Source organism: Pieris napi, chromosome 15 (genome assembly GCF_905475465.1).
Source record: "Pieris napi chromosome 15, ilPieNapi1.2, whole genome shotgun sequence".
In the NCBI taxonomy this organism is placed as follows: Eukaryota; Metazoa; Arthropoda; class Insecta; order Lepidoptera; family Pieridae; genus Pieris; species Pieris napi.
In genome coordinates this window covers 5,718,412-5,734,747 of record NC_062248.1, presented here as the reverse complement: position 1 = coordinate 5,734,747, position 16,336 = coordinate 5,718,412, and the positions used below count along the sequence as shown (strand labels likewise).

Here is a 16,336-nt window from a genome sequence, read left to right as displayed (position 1 = left end):
GGGTGCGTGTGCTTATGTACGCGCGTAAGAATAATTATTCGAATGTTGTTTTTAAATTATGTCCAATGCCGTAGCATCTTCCGTGGGCAACTTCATTTTGTTAATTTTGTGTCACGGTGCGCGCGCATCGTAAAATTTCACTCTCATCAATTTTTCATAACGCGCCTAAAGAAGTATAACTTCAAAAATCGAAAAATGAATTTAAAAATTTACTTCGAATGTGACAATGTCGGGAAGATTTAACTTTTTATTATATAGAAAGAAAATATAGAATCATAGCTAAAAAGGTCGAAAGCATCGTAGCAGCAGTTACCAGTTACCAACACTCCTCTTCATGAAGCTACAACCTACAAACATGTGCTTTTATTTCAGCCTTAATAACATCATGCTAATATTGGCCTTAGTCAAAATGACAGTTCGTGTCGAATAATTTTCATACAAATTTAGTTTTCGACTTTCTACATACACCACTGTTAAGACATCTTGACTAAGCCCCAGGGTCTTCATTTTCATCAGATAGATTTGCTACTATGTTAAATCTTAATCTATTGTTAGCGGACTAACGCCATCTTGTAGCAGAAACCCATATAAAGCGTGGCAACACCGGCGTTGACTCACTTTTATTTCGAGACTTCGTGCGGAACGGACTTGGTACTAACGTAACCTCGGTAGATTTTAAAAGTCTAAAGTACCTACACGTTCTATTCTTTTGTGTTACCTAATACTATGTTATTTACCACGTAGTCCAAGCTGGTGGACGTCTTTCTATTTGCTCATATTTACAGATATCTCTATGACATCAGGAATTTATTCATTTGATTCATCGCCTGATTCATAGCATGTTTGTATTTGCCTATGACTTTTCTTTTTAACATCTAGCTTTGTCTAATAGGGTTCTGTTTTGTCTCTCACTTCTGCCGTTTTGGTGAGGTGTATAAATAGGTACCGGTGAGTCTCCTCTTTATTCCATTTGCAGATAAGCAATACTTAATTAAATTCTTTATTAATGTATTCGGTACTATTATTAGATTGTCGGGATTTTATTTTTGAAGTTATACTTCTTTAGGCGCGTTATGAAAAATTGATGTGAGTGAAATTTTACGATGCGCGTGCACCGTGACACAAAATTAACAGAATGAAGTTGCCCACGGAAGATGCTACGGCATTGGACATAATTTAAAAACAACATTCGAACAATAATAGAATTTATGTTTCACTTAATGTAAGAGAATAATAATAAATATTTATTTCATTTTTCAAATGTAAACTGAACTTTATTGACTATAATGACTCCTTTTCCAGTCTTTGATTATTTAATTGTAATTAATTTTTTGCATGCAATCAAAAACTATTTTTAATAATGCCAAAGAAGTATAACTTCTTAAGCGCGTACATAAGTACACGCACCCTTTTTTTTACTATGTTGTGTGTCAACTTCATGTTTAAGTATTAATTTTATGCAAACAATAACAAAGTTTCGTAAAGGACATCATTCATTACTATTCAATTCAAATCTTGTTTATGGCTTTTATTTGTGCCAACTGGGCACAAGGTACTTCGCCAGAGTCATGTAGATGGAGAAGGCACGAAGGAGATTGATCAGTGGAAATAATAATTAAGTTAATTTTGAATATGCACCTAAAAAAATAGATCATTCATTATAACGTGACCAAATAAAACTTAACTGTCACATAACAAATTTTAACAAATGAATAGGAATGACGAACTCAGTTTTATGGTTTTAAAAAGCTTGATAGCAACAGGCATCACAATTTGATGAATGAGTTTACGACCACCAAGCAAAAAAGGTCATAAGTGTGAATTAGATGTCTCATTCACCCATACACAAGTCATGTAACGTTTATAGATATAATATACCTAACTAGAAGTCTACTCTTAGTTTCTGTACTAAAGTTCTTGTTCTCAGGAAATAATAGAAGCCTTTTAATGAATAGGAATGCTATAATGAACTAGAGTCGAGCTTTCCCTTGTGTCATGTAGATTGTAGCAGTAGTTAAACCTTTATGTCTCTTAAGTCTTAGATGACAAACAAACGGTTAATTGTCAAAGGACTCGGCTGGCGGCTGCAACAAAATATTTTGATTTGAAATTCGTAATTTTTCTTGTGTTGTATTCAAGGTTTGTATTAGCTATTTGATTTTCCTTTAGTTACATAAGATTTTAATCAAGGTTAATAGTTGCTTTTGCGCTTCAGTGCGAATATTTCAAAATCCATTGCTTTAAGTTACAATAAGTATAGGTGTCTCATAACTTGTTCCTTGGTCATTATCAAGTTCAAGGTTTCATGTTTATACCAAACAGGTACAACCGTTATGAGCAGTGCCAGGCAGTAGAGCATAATTTGTAGAACGTCGAACCTCAAAGAAAGAAAACAACTAAGGTGAGTGCTGGTAGAATCCACTTATTAGAAGAATGTTTTTAAGAAATATTTTCAAAGAATATAAAACTAAGTGTGACTTAAATATTGGTTGCATTTTTGTTTACTTAATCAAAAATGCCACAAAATGATTTGAAAATTCCCTCTTCTGTGTTTAAAAAGTAAAGTATTATAACAAAGAAATTACAAACAATATTTTGTAATTAATAATTGTTTTTTGCAGATGGGTTCCTTCAAGAGTGACTTAAAGCATAACAGTCTTTATGATCGTGTAAACAAATTACTTGTGTCATATGACTGGAGTGATTGCAATTTTCTTGTTTGTGGCCAAGAATTTAAAGCACATAAATTAATTTTAGCTATTAGCAGTCCAGTATTTGAAGCTATGTTTTATGGTCCTTTATCTACCAATAACAGTATAATTATAAGTGATATAGATCCCAATATATTTCAACTACTTATTAACTTTATTTATACTGACAAAGTGGATATACTAACTATTGAAGAAGCTTATGATTTACTTTATGTATCCAAGAAATATTTATTGGATACATTAACCGAAATCTGTTTGGAATATATTAAATCAAATACAAGAATTGATAATGTTATATATATACTTAACCAGCCAGATTATATGCAGGATAATGAATTACTTACATGTGCTTTAAAACTATTCTGTCAGCATGCTTACTATTTATTACAAGAACACAAAGAAGATATTTCAATTTCATCATGGAAAAAAATTCTAGAAACCAATGAAATAAATATTAAAGAAAAAGATTTAATAAAAATAGTATTTGCATGGTCAACTTATTATACAAAGAATTATAAATTGAACACAGATACAACTGATAGAAGGGATATATTAATTAAAACTGGATTGTTCTCTTTACTACGATTCAATGCTTTAAGCATTGATGATTTGGATGACATTGTTAATGATGAATTAAATTTGCTTTTACCAGATGAAATTTTAACCATCAAGCACATGCTAACAAAAACACTATTAAGTGATAAAAGAATTAGGTTGGAAGATAAGATTAACACCATAACAGTTCCTCGTAAGCCAATAGAAGTACAGTCGCACCTCTGCCACCGTGCTCTAATAAGATCTGAATCTCCTATAACAATTGATTCTCACAATTATTGTATACACTCAAAAATAAAAGCAGATAAGACATTTTTTATACATTCTCTTAAAATACAGTCAAGAATGGCACCTGTAAATAATTTTTACAATTCCTCAAATATTTATAATGAAGACTTTGTAATCTCTGTCCTTTCTGAAGACGATAACAGTATTATTAAAGAGTTTGATTTTAAAGAAGATACTGAATATGATTGTTGTATTGATATTGAATTTTTGGAGCCGTTATGTATAAGGAGAGACCAATGGACTAGAATTAGCTTTATTTGGCAAAATCTAACTTTGTATGACACTCATATGTATAGTGTACAAAGTAGAGATTTAAGCTATACAATGTTATATAACAAAATTAAGTTTGAGTTTCAAGACATTTCCTCAATGTCTAATACAAGTGGAAGTTTTCTCAAAGGTTTTAAATTTTGTATGTAAATATTTACACTATGTAAACAAATCAGCTGATTTGCCACATTTATGTTACATTTATCGTATTATTTTGAGTATTATCACTAATTTACCAAATATTGGTTAAAATTTATTACAAACGGGTATCTTATTTTACTTATAAGTATGGTTGTTATAATTGTAACATTTATAAGATCTGAATATTGTTAGTTTATACAGCGTGACTCTTTTTTGTGTATTTTTTATTGCATGAGTAGGCTAATAAATTATAAGAGTGGCTATGAAAAGCTAACAAATAAAATTAACTGTATTTACATTGGTGTATTATTCAGTTTGCACTTCCTAATATCTCTATATATATCAAATTCTCATGTTACAATGTTCGTTCCCATACTCCTCCGAAACGGCTCGACCGATTCTTATGAAATTTTTAAGGCATATTCACTATGACTGAGAATCGGCTACTATCTATATCAAACCCCTAAGTTATAAGGGGTGTCCACCCAAAAAAAAAAATTGTTTTTATTTTTTTTGATACGGCGTACAAAAATACACAACCCTTAATTTTCACCCCTCTACGATCAAGCCCTAATTTTTATAATAGTAGATAGTTATGTTTATTGAACTAAAAAAATGTTTCCTAGAAACAATATACACGGCAAAACGACGTTTGCTAGTCTATATTATAATACTTTTATGGCTAACACACAACACAATATGAGGACTGCCAAACAAAAAATATAATTGTATTCTTAGTAGCACTTTGATTATACACGCCAATTCTATGTTTAAGCAAAAATAATAAAATAGTTCCCATTTAAAACATTTACTATACAAAACATGTTTACTAAACAATTTTATAAATATTCAACGTGGTGGACCTTCAAATTTCTTAGTCAACAGAACAACTCTTTCTGCTTCTCGAATACCACTCAGCCTTGCCCCATGGGTTGTCGCGAAATATCCAGGCACAGTGGCTTCTCCAGCAAATAATATTTTCGGAGGTTGGGAGTCGCAAGGACCTGGTACAGGAGTGCCTAGCTCACATTGATGGCTAACCGTTGAGCAACAGCCCATGTAAGAGTAAGATCCGCAGAAATGGGGATCCGATGCCCATCGTGATCTTAACAACATCTGAGGGTATGGTAAGCAAGGATTGCCCGTAAACCTTCTCAATAACTGTGTTAGACCTTCAGCTACATCATTATCAGGCATTGATTCCATTTGAGCAGCTTCTTGGCCAGAAACGCAAGCACATAAAACATGTTTACTTCCTGGTAATTCATCCACCGCACAAACACCTTTACTCCAATCACATCTGCATTGAAGTTCTTCAGCTGACCAAGCCATTTTTAAATTGCCTTCGTGACATACCCAAAAGGGCTCGGCATACTCTAGAAATATCTTGTCGCTTAATCCATAGCCCAGACAACAGATAGCATCTAGTTTGCATGCTGGAAGAGGTGGCGCAAATAGTTTATCAGCTTGACATTTAAGGCATCCCAAGGACATTGTGACAATTACGTAATCTGCAGTTATTTCCTCTCCATCACAACATTTAACTAAAGTTCGCCCAGCACCCGCCTGACCTGTCCCCCATCGTATAACATTAACTGGTTTATTATAACGAATACTATTATCTGGCAGATCTCGGATCAATGGGGCCATTATACCAACGTATCCCAAAGGAACTCGAACGCTCCCACCAGGTAACTCGATATAACTCCCATATTGATCAGCACTTGCAAGAGTAAGATCGTCACCAACACGATTTCTCAGAATATTTGATAACCCAAACATCACTCTTGCCGCATCGTACCTTTGATCTTCGGGGAAATTATGTAACTCCTGTTGTATTCTCAATCCAAGAAAATTTAATAATGTTCCATGCGGTCTTTCTCCTCCAAGTCGGAACAAATTGGCTGCCTGCTGTTCTATTTGGCGAAAAGTGTGATAAGCAGTAATTGTAACTGGTAGATCTACAGCTCGCCCTTCACTAGTACAAAATAATCCTCTCGAAGCGTCTAGACGAGGTAACGGTGACTGTAAGAGCCTATCATAAGAAGCTAAAGTATATACAGCGTTAGGGAGACAAGCTCCATATATCCACTCAGCACCCATTTCTATTACAGAGTCTCCAAGCCAGCACGAGTGAATTCGGCCACCTGGTCTACAAAAATAATATAGAATTATAAACGTTAAAACAAGGATGTATTGAACAACTTTACAAATACTCTGTCTCAATTCTATGAGTTGTTGTGTTTCTATAAAATATTACTATGTAGGTACATAAAAACCATAATTTAAGAAAATATGGAGAAAAATCGTTGCCGTTAACGTATTTAAAACATTGTTAATCATACCTTTCTTTTGCTTCAAGCACCACAAAATTACGAATTCCGCATTGCACTAGTCGATGGGCTGCAGAAAGTCCAGCAATGCCTGCTCCTACAATAATTACTCGTGGTTCTCTGCAATTAGGCCCTATACAGCATGAATCCAGAATACATTGTTCCTTGCCTGCACTTAGAGCGCTACTTTCACGATAAGATATTAGTGCCACACATTTATTTTTTTGTATTGTCGCGAAGCCTGAGCCTTCCAACGAAGCACCCCATTTATTGATCCAAGAAGATAATATACGTGATAATTTCATATTGTTATTTAGAATTTTATTTATACTTTGACATCGGGAAATATATAACTCTAAAATTTTGATTTTACAAAATATCGTCTAAGTGACAGCATTTGACATTTCTGAAAGAAGATTTCGGTTATCTAAAAACATTGTTCCTTATAATCAGCCATTAACAATATATCTTCGAAGGATGTGTCCACGCAATATAAGTATAATAATAAAATTTTCTTCGTGATCATTGTAAAATGTAGGGAATCTCTCAGAGATAAATTCAAGGAAATTAATATACTTACCTTTCCCTCGCAATATATTTATGAAAATATTATGTAGGTATGTATACAAAAATAGTGATCAGTTTACTAGAATATAGCATACGCACAATGTTAATACAATCTACAAAAAAAAATACATCGGAACAAACGCAGGCTGCAATTTCCCTTTACAAGACTATCTAAAGTTAGTAATTCTTTTTTGAGAAAATACCAGAGGCTCTTTTATCTCTGCCTTTTAATAAATTTAAGAAATGTATTGAAGCAAAGCTGTGTAAAAAGGATTACTTTAAAGTTAACGATTATCTAGTTGATAAAAGGGCCTGGAACTAGTGCTAGACCGGCTACTTCTAATTATTTTGCGATATTTGTTTTAAAATAAGTGTTGTTTGATGATTTGCTATTTAAAAAGAGTACCGAGAGTTTTTTACGCCGGCTTTTTCTCTCGGCCTACAGTCTACACCCTCTGTCTTCTTTGGCGATGAGTAGAGATGCCTACAGATGCAAATTTAGTGATATGGAATAAGTGATACCTGTATCTTATGTTCCATAATAAACATATTTTATTGGAGTATGCTGCAAGGTTGCGTCGTTGAAAACATCCAAAAACACTAATAATAAATAAAACGAAAAAAATATCATGGAATATGACTTTATTATTGCTCTTATAATTTACAAATATGGATCACTTTAATATAATGATAGATAAATAATTACAGTGTTAAAAGTAGATAATATACTTCTCTATAGCAATCATCTTTAGGTACCTCAAACATATAGAAGTTTAATGATAATACTGAATTCATGAAGTAGTTTCGAATTTCTACTACCGAGATCAGAAGCTCCACACTAAGTTTGACAAAGTACATATTTTAAATATATTTTACGCAAACGTTTGCCCTTAATACTTTGTCCCACCAATGCCAAGCTACTGTGCCATACAAGCTTATGCTATGCCAAATATATTTGAAATAACAATTAAATATGAATATTATACATGCAATGAAAATTTCATCGTCTCTTACAGTATATAATAAATAAACAATTCGTAAAAAGGTAAATAATATTGGTCCTTATTAAACTAATTGTAAAACTCCTTTGTTCATATTGTAAAATTAAGTAGGTAGGTATATAAAATCTTAAATTCGTCTATTAAAAATGCAAATCAGCACCTAATAACATTTAAATCATTGGCAAGTTAAGGAGATAAACTTATCTCTACACATACACATTGAATTTCATCACATCAACACACAATACGATATAAGTACTGCTATCATGTAGATAACATAAAAAACTACGTATTTTAACAATATATTTCATTCATGGTAAATATTTATTTTTTAAGTCACGCTAAGCGCAGACAACAGTTTCTCTAATACTTTTGACTACAATATATATTAGATACTTACGATAAATACTTATTGGCTGATTTATGTTGTATTCATTTGTTTTCTGCCAAAACATCACTAGCCGAAGCCTTAATTTCCTCCCAAGATACTTGTATATCACTCTCCTCGGAGAAACGGGAACAAATAGCCAATCTTAGGAAGTATGAATCGTCAATTTTTGATGGAACCAAGTGAATCTTTCCTCGTCCGTTAATACGTCTCAATAACGCTTCATTTAAATCATTATCGCCTTTTAGTCTAAAACAGACAAGGCCCATGAGAACTTCCTCAACAACTTCGAATCTCTCATCTTCGCCACAAAGTTTCTCGAAGAAATGTGCCAATGCTATGTGTTTACGGATGAAGTTTTGAAGGTTTTCAATTCCATACAATCTTAGGACGAACCACAGCTTAAGAGCTCTAAAACGACGGCCGAGAGGAATTTGCCAATGTCTGTAATCAGGTGCTGATCCCTGCTGATCGTGCTTTAAGTACAGAGGGTCAACGTTAAATGCATCAACGATCCAACGGGGCTGTTTCAGCCACATAGCGGAGCAGTCAAAGTTAACTAGTAGCCACTTGTGGGGGTTAAAGTTGAACGAGTCGGCTTTTTCTATACCTTTCATTAGATATCGGTATTCGGGGCATATGAATGATGAACCAGCGTACGCTGCATCGACATGCAGCCAGATATCATTTTCGCGACATACGTCACCGATTTCATCAAGAGCATCGAAAGCGCAAGTGGATGTGGTACCTAAAGTAGCCACAGCCTGAAAAATGAAATAATTTCAATTTTATCATTAAGGAAGCTTAAAATCGTCGGAGTTAAAGAGATTTTAATGTTTGTAAAATATTTTTAAAAAAATATTGGTTGTTTGTAAAGTAGGTTTACGATCGAGATGTTTACGTGATAACGTCTTATTGGTGATATAAGTTTTTGGGAAGTAAGGAATTAATGAAGATAACAATTTTTCCAAATTTTAAATTACATCTATCGTTTTATTCACACTTTTGATGATAAATTTCGGGTGTAAAATGACAAGTTTACTTATTCGACTATGATATACATTTTTCTTCATACATTCACGGAATGACTGGCAGCGCTCGAGATGAGACGGGAGATCGGTCCGTCTCTCTCTCGTTATACCTGCGATCGCGCTCGTGAGGTTTTGGTGTGACACAAGTTTCTGAACATGTCACCCGACTAAAACGATTTTAAAGACGTTATCACGTCAAAAAACAGAATACTTATAAATAACTTACGCAAAATGGAATGAGACCATTCTTGATATCTTCCTTTATCGCATCCCTGAGTGTTTCACCTCTTAAACTCCGCTTGCTGTCAGGGTTTAGTGATCGCAGCTTTACACCTCCTAGGAGACCTGCTCGTTCTACCGAAGAGTGTGCCTGTTCTGAAAAGTTTATCTTCATTTTGAAATCTGATATCGGCAATTTTTTTTTATTGTTTTGATTTTTCTTAGATGATTTAGCCTTTTGATTTAGACGTGCTTTTCTCACGATGATACAATAATTTATTAGCTCATAGCCGGGGTTCGAATGTTCGTTCTTAGGGTTAATCTTGCCTTACACTGTTCTCAAAATTATATTCTTGATTTCCCTCTATCTTTAAGGATGTAGAGGTGTAATTATTGTCTATATAGAAATTTCGCAATTCTATTTGTAATATTGTCTACGTATCATTATATCGTAATTCCACTTGCACGTGGATCAATCAGTCGCCCTATAACCGCCATGTAAGTCAGAGGACAATAAAGATAGTGAATTCTATTTCGGTTTTCATTTGGTGTACCTCAAACACTAAAAGTATGTTATATTGAATTAAGTATACAAGATACTCACTGTTGCAATAGCCAACAAGTTTAGATAAGATTTCCACGTCAGTCCATTCGGGGTGTTGCTCTTTGATACGATGCATAGCCTTCGACTTCGCTCCAAGTAGAGCGACCAGTGTGGCTTCACTGGCAGTCCCTTGAATAACACCACCACCTTCACCACCAGAACGGGCCAAGAACTCTTCAGGAAGACCAAGCATCTGACCCAGCCAATCCAACATCACGACTTCGAGCTCAGTGCAAGCAGGACTTGCAATCTGTAAAATTAAGTTAAAGTACATTTATTATTATGGATGAGTAAAATTGCAAGAATTGTTATGTTAAAGTGTTTCTTTTTTCAAGCTGCGATTTATTTATTCTTTACGAATCGTATCGTACGTAATATGCATTAAGAGATGTTTTATAAAATTACTAGGTCATATTAATTATGTCCCTTGACTAGTTTGATATTATTATTCATGATTTGAATTCATAAATAGACTGGTTCTCCTTCACGTCACAAGTTTTAATTTATACTTCAGTAATAAATACCCATGAAAATCCAATGCAGGCAATTGCCCCACTCAGCATATCAGCTACTATAGCGGGATATGAGTTGGCAGTGGGGAAGTATGCGTGAAATTTAGGCGAATGCCAATGTGTGACTCCTGACATGACAACCCGTTCAATATCCGCCATTACTGCGGTCCAAGGTTCCGGTTTCTCTGGAGCTTGTTCCGGCACCAATGGTCTCAGATATCCTGGCTTTACAGATGGCACCACTTGCCTGAAAAATGTAAAATATTATTTGAGTATGCACAAATCATTTTGGCCTTTATACAATACTATATACTTATACCACTTATTTCACCATAACGTTTCATGCCAAGTAGCAAAAGTCTATTTTGAAATATAAATAAAGACCAATTTAACCAATGGAAATGCTCAGAAAGCTTCGTTTGTAAAAATATTAATATGCATCATTTAAATATAATTATTAGAATAATTATCTTACCGATCTCGTATGTTTTCAAGGTATTCTGCGATGTAGTCGGTCATCGCTTTCGCAAACTCCTTGAATTCCTTTGCCTCCATTTTGTCTGTGAAAAAAAATGTAGACAATTATACCGATGTTCAAGAGCTGTTAAATGATAACAGTAGATTAACTATCTACTATCATACTCTATTCAGCGAGAGTACAACTTTTAAATAGGCCAGACGTGCTATTTTTACGCTCTATCTAAAAGGACTGGATTTTTTCGTATAAATCTTTAAGATAATCGCGTCATTGGCCTTTTTATTATCATCTTCAAAAAGTTTCAACTTGAGGTCACCCGTCGTGTCATGTAAAGTTATTAATTTTTATTTTATACTTATTGATCTGTAGAGAAGCACACAATATAATTGTAGTTGTACATAAAAATCTCAGACGCTCGCTGTCATAAAAGGAGTATTTTATTGCGTCTCATTAATTAATTATTAAATTATTATAATTTTGTTCCATTAGGCTTACTTCCTATGGCCTTTAAGATTTTATAACAATATTATCGCATTCATTCAATGTCGAGAGAATGGTACTGAGTGGTGGTTAGGTTGCACAAGCAAGCAAGTGGTGCGAGGTTATTGTCGGACCTCGACACTACGTCGCGAACAAAACGCTATAAAATGCTGTATAGAATTGTAATCGGATATCTGTTCTTGTAAGCAAATACTGATACACAAGGAAACGGTGGTTTAAAAAAGAATGTCGTTATCGACAACATAATTATTGCAATTTAAAAAATCCCATATCACATTAGCAGGAAAACGTGTTGAAAATTGAAAGGGGCTTCTATACGTCCCATTAGACACCAACAAAGAACAAAGTCTAAATCAATAAAAGTAATATAAATACCGTAGTAAGAGAATACCTACCGATCAGATAAAATTTTGTACATCACCACTTTGAAGAGTAAATAATTAAATACTAAGTAATCATTATTAATTGTTTTACATAAAAAATTAGAACTAGGCCGCTTGCACGCTAATTTTCAAGAACTGAGAGATTACGTGTTTATAAAAACACTGTTTTTTTCCTTTCACAATAGGAAAATTGTTACTAAGTATTTTAATTGGGACAATGCTAATTATAATTTTAAAACATTTATTATAAATCTAGGACAAAATGTCTCGACCCTAAAGTTAATTTCTTCGTGAAAAAAATTGGCTGCTAAAACCAAATTGGTCACTTCATAAAATACGGTAAGCTAATAGAATTTACTAACATTAAGGCGGGAACCGACTTAAATGATTCGGTAAATACTCTTTTAAGATCTTAACCGTCATTAATGAGAAATAACTTATTTCAAGTTATAACGAACGTCAAAATCATAGCCATTAATTTTATGTTAAATGGTATTGTACAGGATATATCAAGTATTGTAAAGGATGCTAATATTGCGTCATTAAAGCTTTTGAGCTTTTAATACGGAAGTCACAGTTCGCACTAAATGTCGACTTTGTATTTTAAGATCCCTAATATCTAGCCCTAAGTATAGTGCAAAATAGAGTTTAAAGCTCGTTTGTCTAGCTTATGTAAGTAAGTGAACTGAAATTTAGTACATTATGTTTATATTGTTTAAATAAAACTACTGTCTTCTGTTATTTAGATCTCAGCGTTATTTTATAATGTTCAAAAGTTGCCAAAGTAATTACATATTTTAAAGGTATAAATTAAAAATACCAGTTATATTTGTCTGTAAACAATTCTAAAATTGCCGTTATATTAAAATGTCTTCTCAGTACAATTTACGTAAATACTTGTATGGGGTTTTCCACTGCGAAAGCTGAATTGGCGCGCGGGTAATCCCTTAATTCCACTTGGAAACGAATCTTGTTTAAAATCAATTTGCGTCAATATTTTCCTCATAAAACGAAACTGACTTTATTGATTTTGCTTAAATCTAAATAAATAGTTTTTTCCTGCTTATTGATAGTAAAATAATTAAACAATGTTTCCGATAAAGCTTTAATATCCTCTTTGGCTTTTCATTAAGAGCTCAAATTAGTTTCGAAATTGCTTTAGTTTCCTACAAAACGTGAAGTTCAAGGATTATCAAGTAAATGAGCATTTTTATGCCTCAAAATAAAAAAGGCTAATGTTGATTCAATGCCAACTGTTAATTGTGTCATAGGTGGTTCCAATATCTTGACAAGGCCAAGGTTTTCTGATTACAGATTAACAGTTATTGCTTCATGAACTATGGTTGATTTTACGTTATTACGTTATTACTAGGAATCCTACGTATGTGTGACAAGTTTTTGTTCTCAACATTTCCAAGGTGAGCCTGCGTCAGATGCAAAATTTAAGTAATTGATTAAGTTTAAAATTATTTATACATGAAATAAATCCCAATTCAGCGCCAATCAAATGGTATCAATAAAATTACAATATCAAACGATCTATTGTTAAATATCAACACATTTAGGCGAACGACAATCTAGTTCTAGTTAGTTAAGTTAGCTTTTAAAATAATCCAAATGACCTTGGATGTGTTAAAATTCTTGTTAGACTTAAATTTACACCAGTGTACTCACCGAAAGAGTTATTCACAAGGTTTTAACACGGGCTGCGATATAAAATATTATGGGATATATTGAGTAAATCACGGTACGCTTAACCAAAAACCACTCGCGCACTACGCCCGCCGCAACGATCTCTCACTTTATATATTCGCTGGCCATTCAGCTATAGGTAAAGCGGAAACTACGCTATGACGTAGAGATTTAAAGGATCCCAGGGATAATAGAGTGGTTACGGTTTATCAATAAATTATATATTCTTTAAACTGAAAGCTTCTAGTTTAAGTTATTAGGAAGAAACTTATTTGCTAAAAGTAAAAATTACAAGGAAAAAGGACAAAATGAATCTACATGTATACTAATATAAATTAAATATGTGTCCCTAAACTATATAAGATATAGTAGGCGTATATATTACAGCGTTAAACCCCGTATACCCTAATAATATTATTATGTGATTTATTTAAAAAATCGGTTAAGTGAACTGTAATAAAAAAATACAAAAGTTATATTTAAAAAAGTATAATATAATTATTGATGAATATTGTGTTCAGTAACTTAAAAATATATATATTTTTAAATAAACCGAAATACGGAGTTCCTAAATTAATGCTTTCCAACTATTTATAAAGTAAAAAATAAAAATATTGTTTACATTAAAGTTTTTATGATTTTGGATTGAAACACATTTAGTACTTACCCATATTTAATAGAAAACTCCCAAAGATCTATCTAATACGAATACAGAACCTAAACCCGCACCCCGTGGTTTCACGTCACACAATGATCCTGAAACTGTAACATGGACTCCTTTTATACGTTTCCTGTGTACAGTCCCATAAAGATACAGTAACTCATAAAATTTCGGAAGGATAAAAAATAAAATTAAAATAAATCAATGACGCTACAACCTCTTTAGGTCTTGGCCTTAGATTTCTGAATCTGTTTCTTGATAATTTTTAAATCTAATAGGCAAGGAGGTGATTAGCCTCCAGTGCCTAACACACGCCGTCGACTTTTTGGGTCTAAGACATTTCGGTTTCTCAAAATGTTTTCCTTCACCGTTCGAGCAAATGTTAAATGCGCATATAGAAAGAAAGTCAATTATTGCACAGCCGGGGATCGAACCTACGACCTCAGGTATGAGAGTCGCACGCTGAAGCCACTAGGCCAACACTGCTAATTTCAGAAGGATAGCAGGCCTTTTTTTTAAATAACAGTAAATCTTTTGGAGTCAAATCAATAAAACAAAATGTAGTTGTCACAAAGTAGTTAATGTTAGTTGACTCTGTATAGAAATGTTGTCTCTGTATAGAAATGATCAAATGTATGTAATGTAGTAAGTATAAAGATTGTGTTTTATCTGATAAAAAAATAACTAACTGTGTAACTAACCCCTCGTACGCCTAGCGCAAATTTGAAATAACATAATCATATTGACATGTGAGTTTTAACGTTTTACTAATCATGACTAAAAAAGTCAGGTAGTATGCTAAAAATCTTATAAGAAACATTGACTAGTCAATCTTCGGAGATTTTCGTAATTAGAATCTAGATGCTAATTTCAATGTAGTACTTGTTATATATAACCTACTTTGGCAAATAAATTATATTCATTTTAATGTGTATGTATATTTATCTAGCTGTTATTCAATTTCAGATCCTAGCCAAAATCATGAGCTGCAATCTAAAAATACGAAATCAAGATTGTTCGTAAACCTTGAAATAAAATAAAATAATAAACATAATTAAGAATACCTTTATTTTTGTGCAATGGTTGCAGCTATTATGTATAAGTTAAATAACAAAATGTTAATCAGAAGGGACGTAAAAAATTCTATTATAGTTCTACGTAGACGTAGTCACAGGCAGTCGCTAGCTAAATCAAAGCGATGCGAAGTGGAGTGAGAAATCTCCACTCCACCCCTCAACCGTTCTTGCTCCGAGGAGAATTGAATCAATTATCTAAATGCGACTTGTGAAAATCTGGGACAGTAGTACAAAAGGTTGCTCGTAACTTTTATCAATATTCATCGCTTCATTTTTTGCTGTATTTTCCGTTTACATTTCTTTGTAATTATTTAAAAATGTTATCCAATACTAATAGTAGATATAGGTAATAATACAAAAAGCCTCTTTGTAGATGTTGATAACTCACACACACGTCCACTCTCCTTAATTATACTAAATAAAAAATTATTTGGCGTAATACAGGAATCTGTCAATTTGAATTGGTATAAAAACGTGCGTTACTCCTATTCTACAATAGAGTAGGTTATAAATGCGTAACTTGTTATTATTAATAATGTTTCTTTTTTGCAGGCGCACGATTCTAACGGATATTTCATTTATGTATCCCCAAAACAATCAGGCCTGGCACCTGACGGTCAGTTAGATCATAGAGTGGATTCAATAAAACTTTTTGCAAATTTTTGCAGTCGAGGTAAAATTTCTAAAGACAATACAGAACACCAAAGCTAAACAACCTCAATGGAAATGAATAATTCATTGAAGGCGCTATCGTTTTTCCTTACCCGTTGATATACTATCCACTTGTTGCAACTGGAGTGAGGGTGGCTCCGTAACTATGGCAACCAGCCGATCCCCCCTCCCATATGCCCCCTCACCCACCTCGGACAAGTCAAGAGCAGAGTGGGTCTGCGTCACCGGGTAATTACACTTCTAAAGCTTTTGA

The 16,336-nt window shown here is 33.3% G+C and overlaps 3 protein-coding genes across 4 annotated transcripts; 1 reads left to right on the top strand and 2 right to left on the bottom strand.

Annotated features, from left to right (window-relative positions):
• Positions 1-2,038: 2,038 nt before the first annotated feature.
• LOC125056773 (BTB/POZ domain-containing protein 6-like) lies at positions 2,039-4,261 on the top strand. The gene is made up of 3 exons (XM_047660058.1): positions 2,039-2,139; positions 2,323-2,401; positions 2,622-4,261. The coding sequence occupies exon 3, from the start codon at positions 2,622-2,624 to the stop codon at positions 3,972-3,974; it is 1,353 nt and encodes a 450-aa protein (XP_047516014.1). The 5' UTR covers positions 2,039-2,139; positions 2,323-2,401; the 3' UTR covers positions 3,975-4,261.
• A 458-nt stretch (positions 4,262-4,719) lies between these two features.
• Positions 4,720-6,786, bottom strand: LOC125056944 (peroxisomal N(1)-acetyl-spermine/spermidine oxidase-like). 2 transcript variants are annotated; one of them, XM_047660317.1, is made up of 2 exons: positions 6,311-6,425; positions 4,720-6,112 (listed from the first exon to the last, which is right to left on the bottom strand). In XM_047660317.1, the coding sequence occupies exon 2, from the start codon at positions 6,066-6,068 to the stop codon at positions 4,815-4,817; it is 1,254 nt and encodes a 417-aa protein (XP_047516273.1). In that variant the 5' UTR covers positions 6,069-6,112; positions 6,311-6,425; the 3' UTR covers positions 4,720-4,814. The 2 variants fall into 2 exon arrangements, with proteins under 2 accessions (XP_047516273.1, XP_047516272.1); XM_047660316.1 differs by having other exon boundaries at positions 4,729-6,117; positions 6,311-6,786.
• Positions 6,787-7,490: 704 nt separating this feature from the next.
• Positions 7,491-13,790, bottom strand: LOC125056464 (aromatic-L-amino-acid decarboxylase). The gene is made up of 6 exons (XM_047659569.1): positions 13,657-13,790; positions 11,096-11,180; positions 10,633-10,867; positions 10,109-10,358; positions 9,512-9,660; positions 7,491-9,018 (listed from the first exon to the last, which is right to left on the bottom strand). Exons 2-6 carry the CDS (start codon positions 11,173-11,175, stop codon positions 8,299-8,301), a joined length of 1,434 nt encoding a protein of 477 aa, XP_047515525.1. The 5' UTR covers positions 11,176-11,180; positions 13,657-13,790; the 3' UTR covers positions 7,491-8,298.
• Between the last annotated feature and the right edge of the window lie 2,546 nt (positions 13,791-16,336).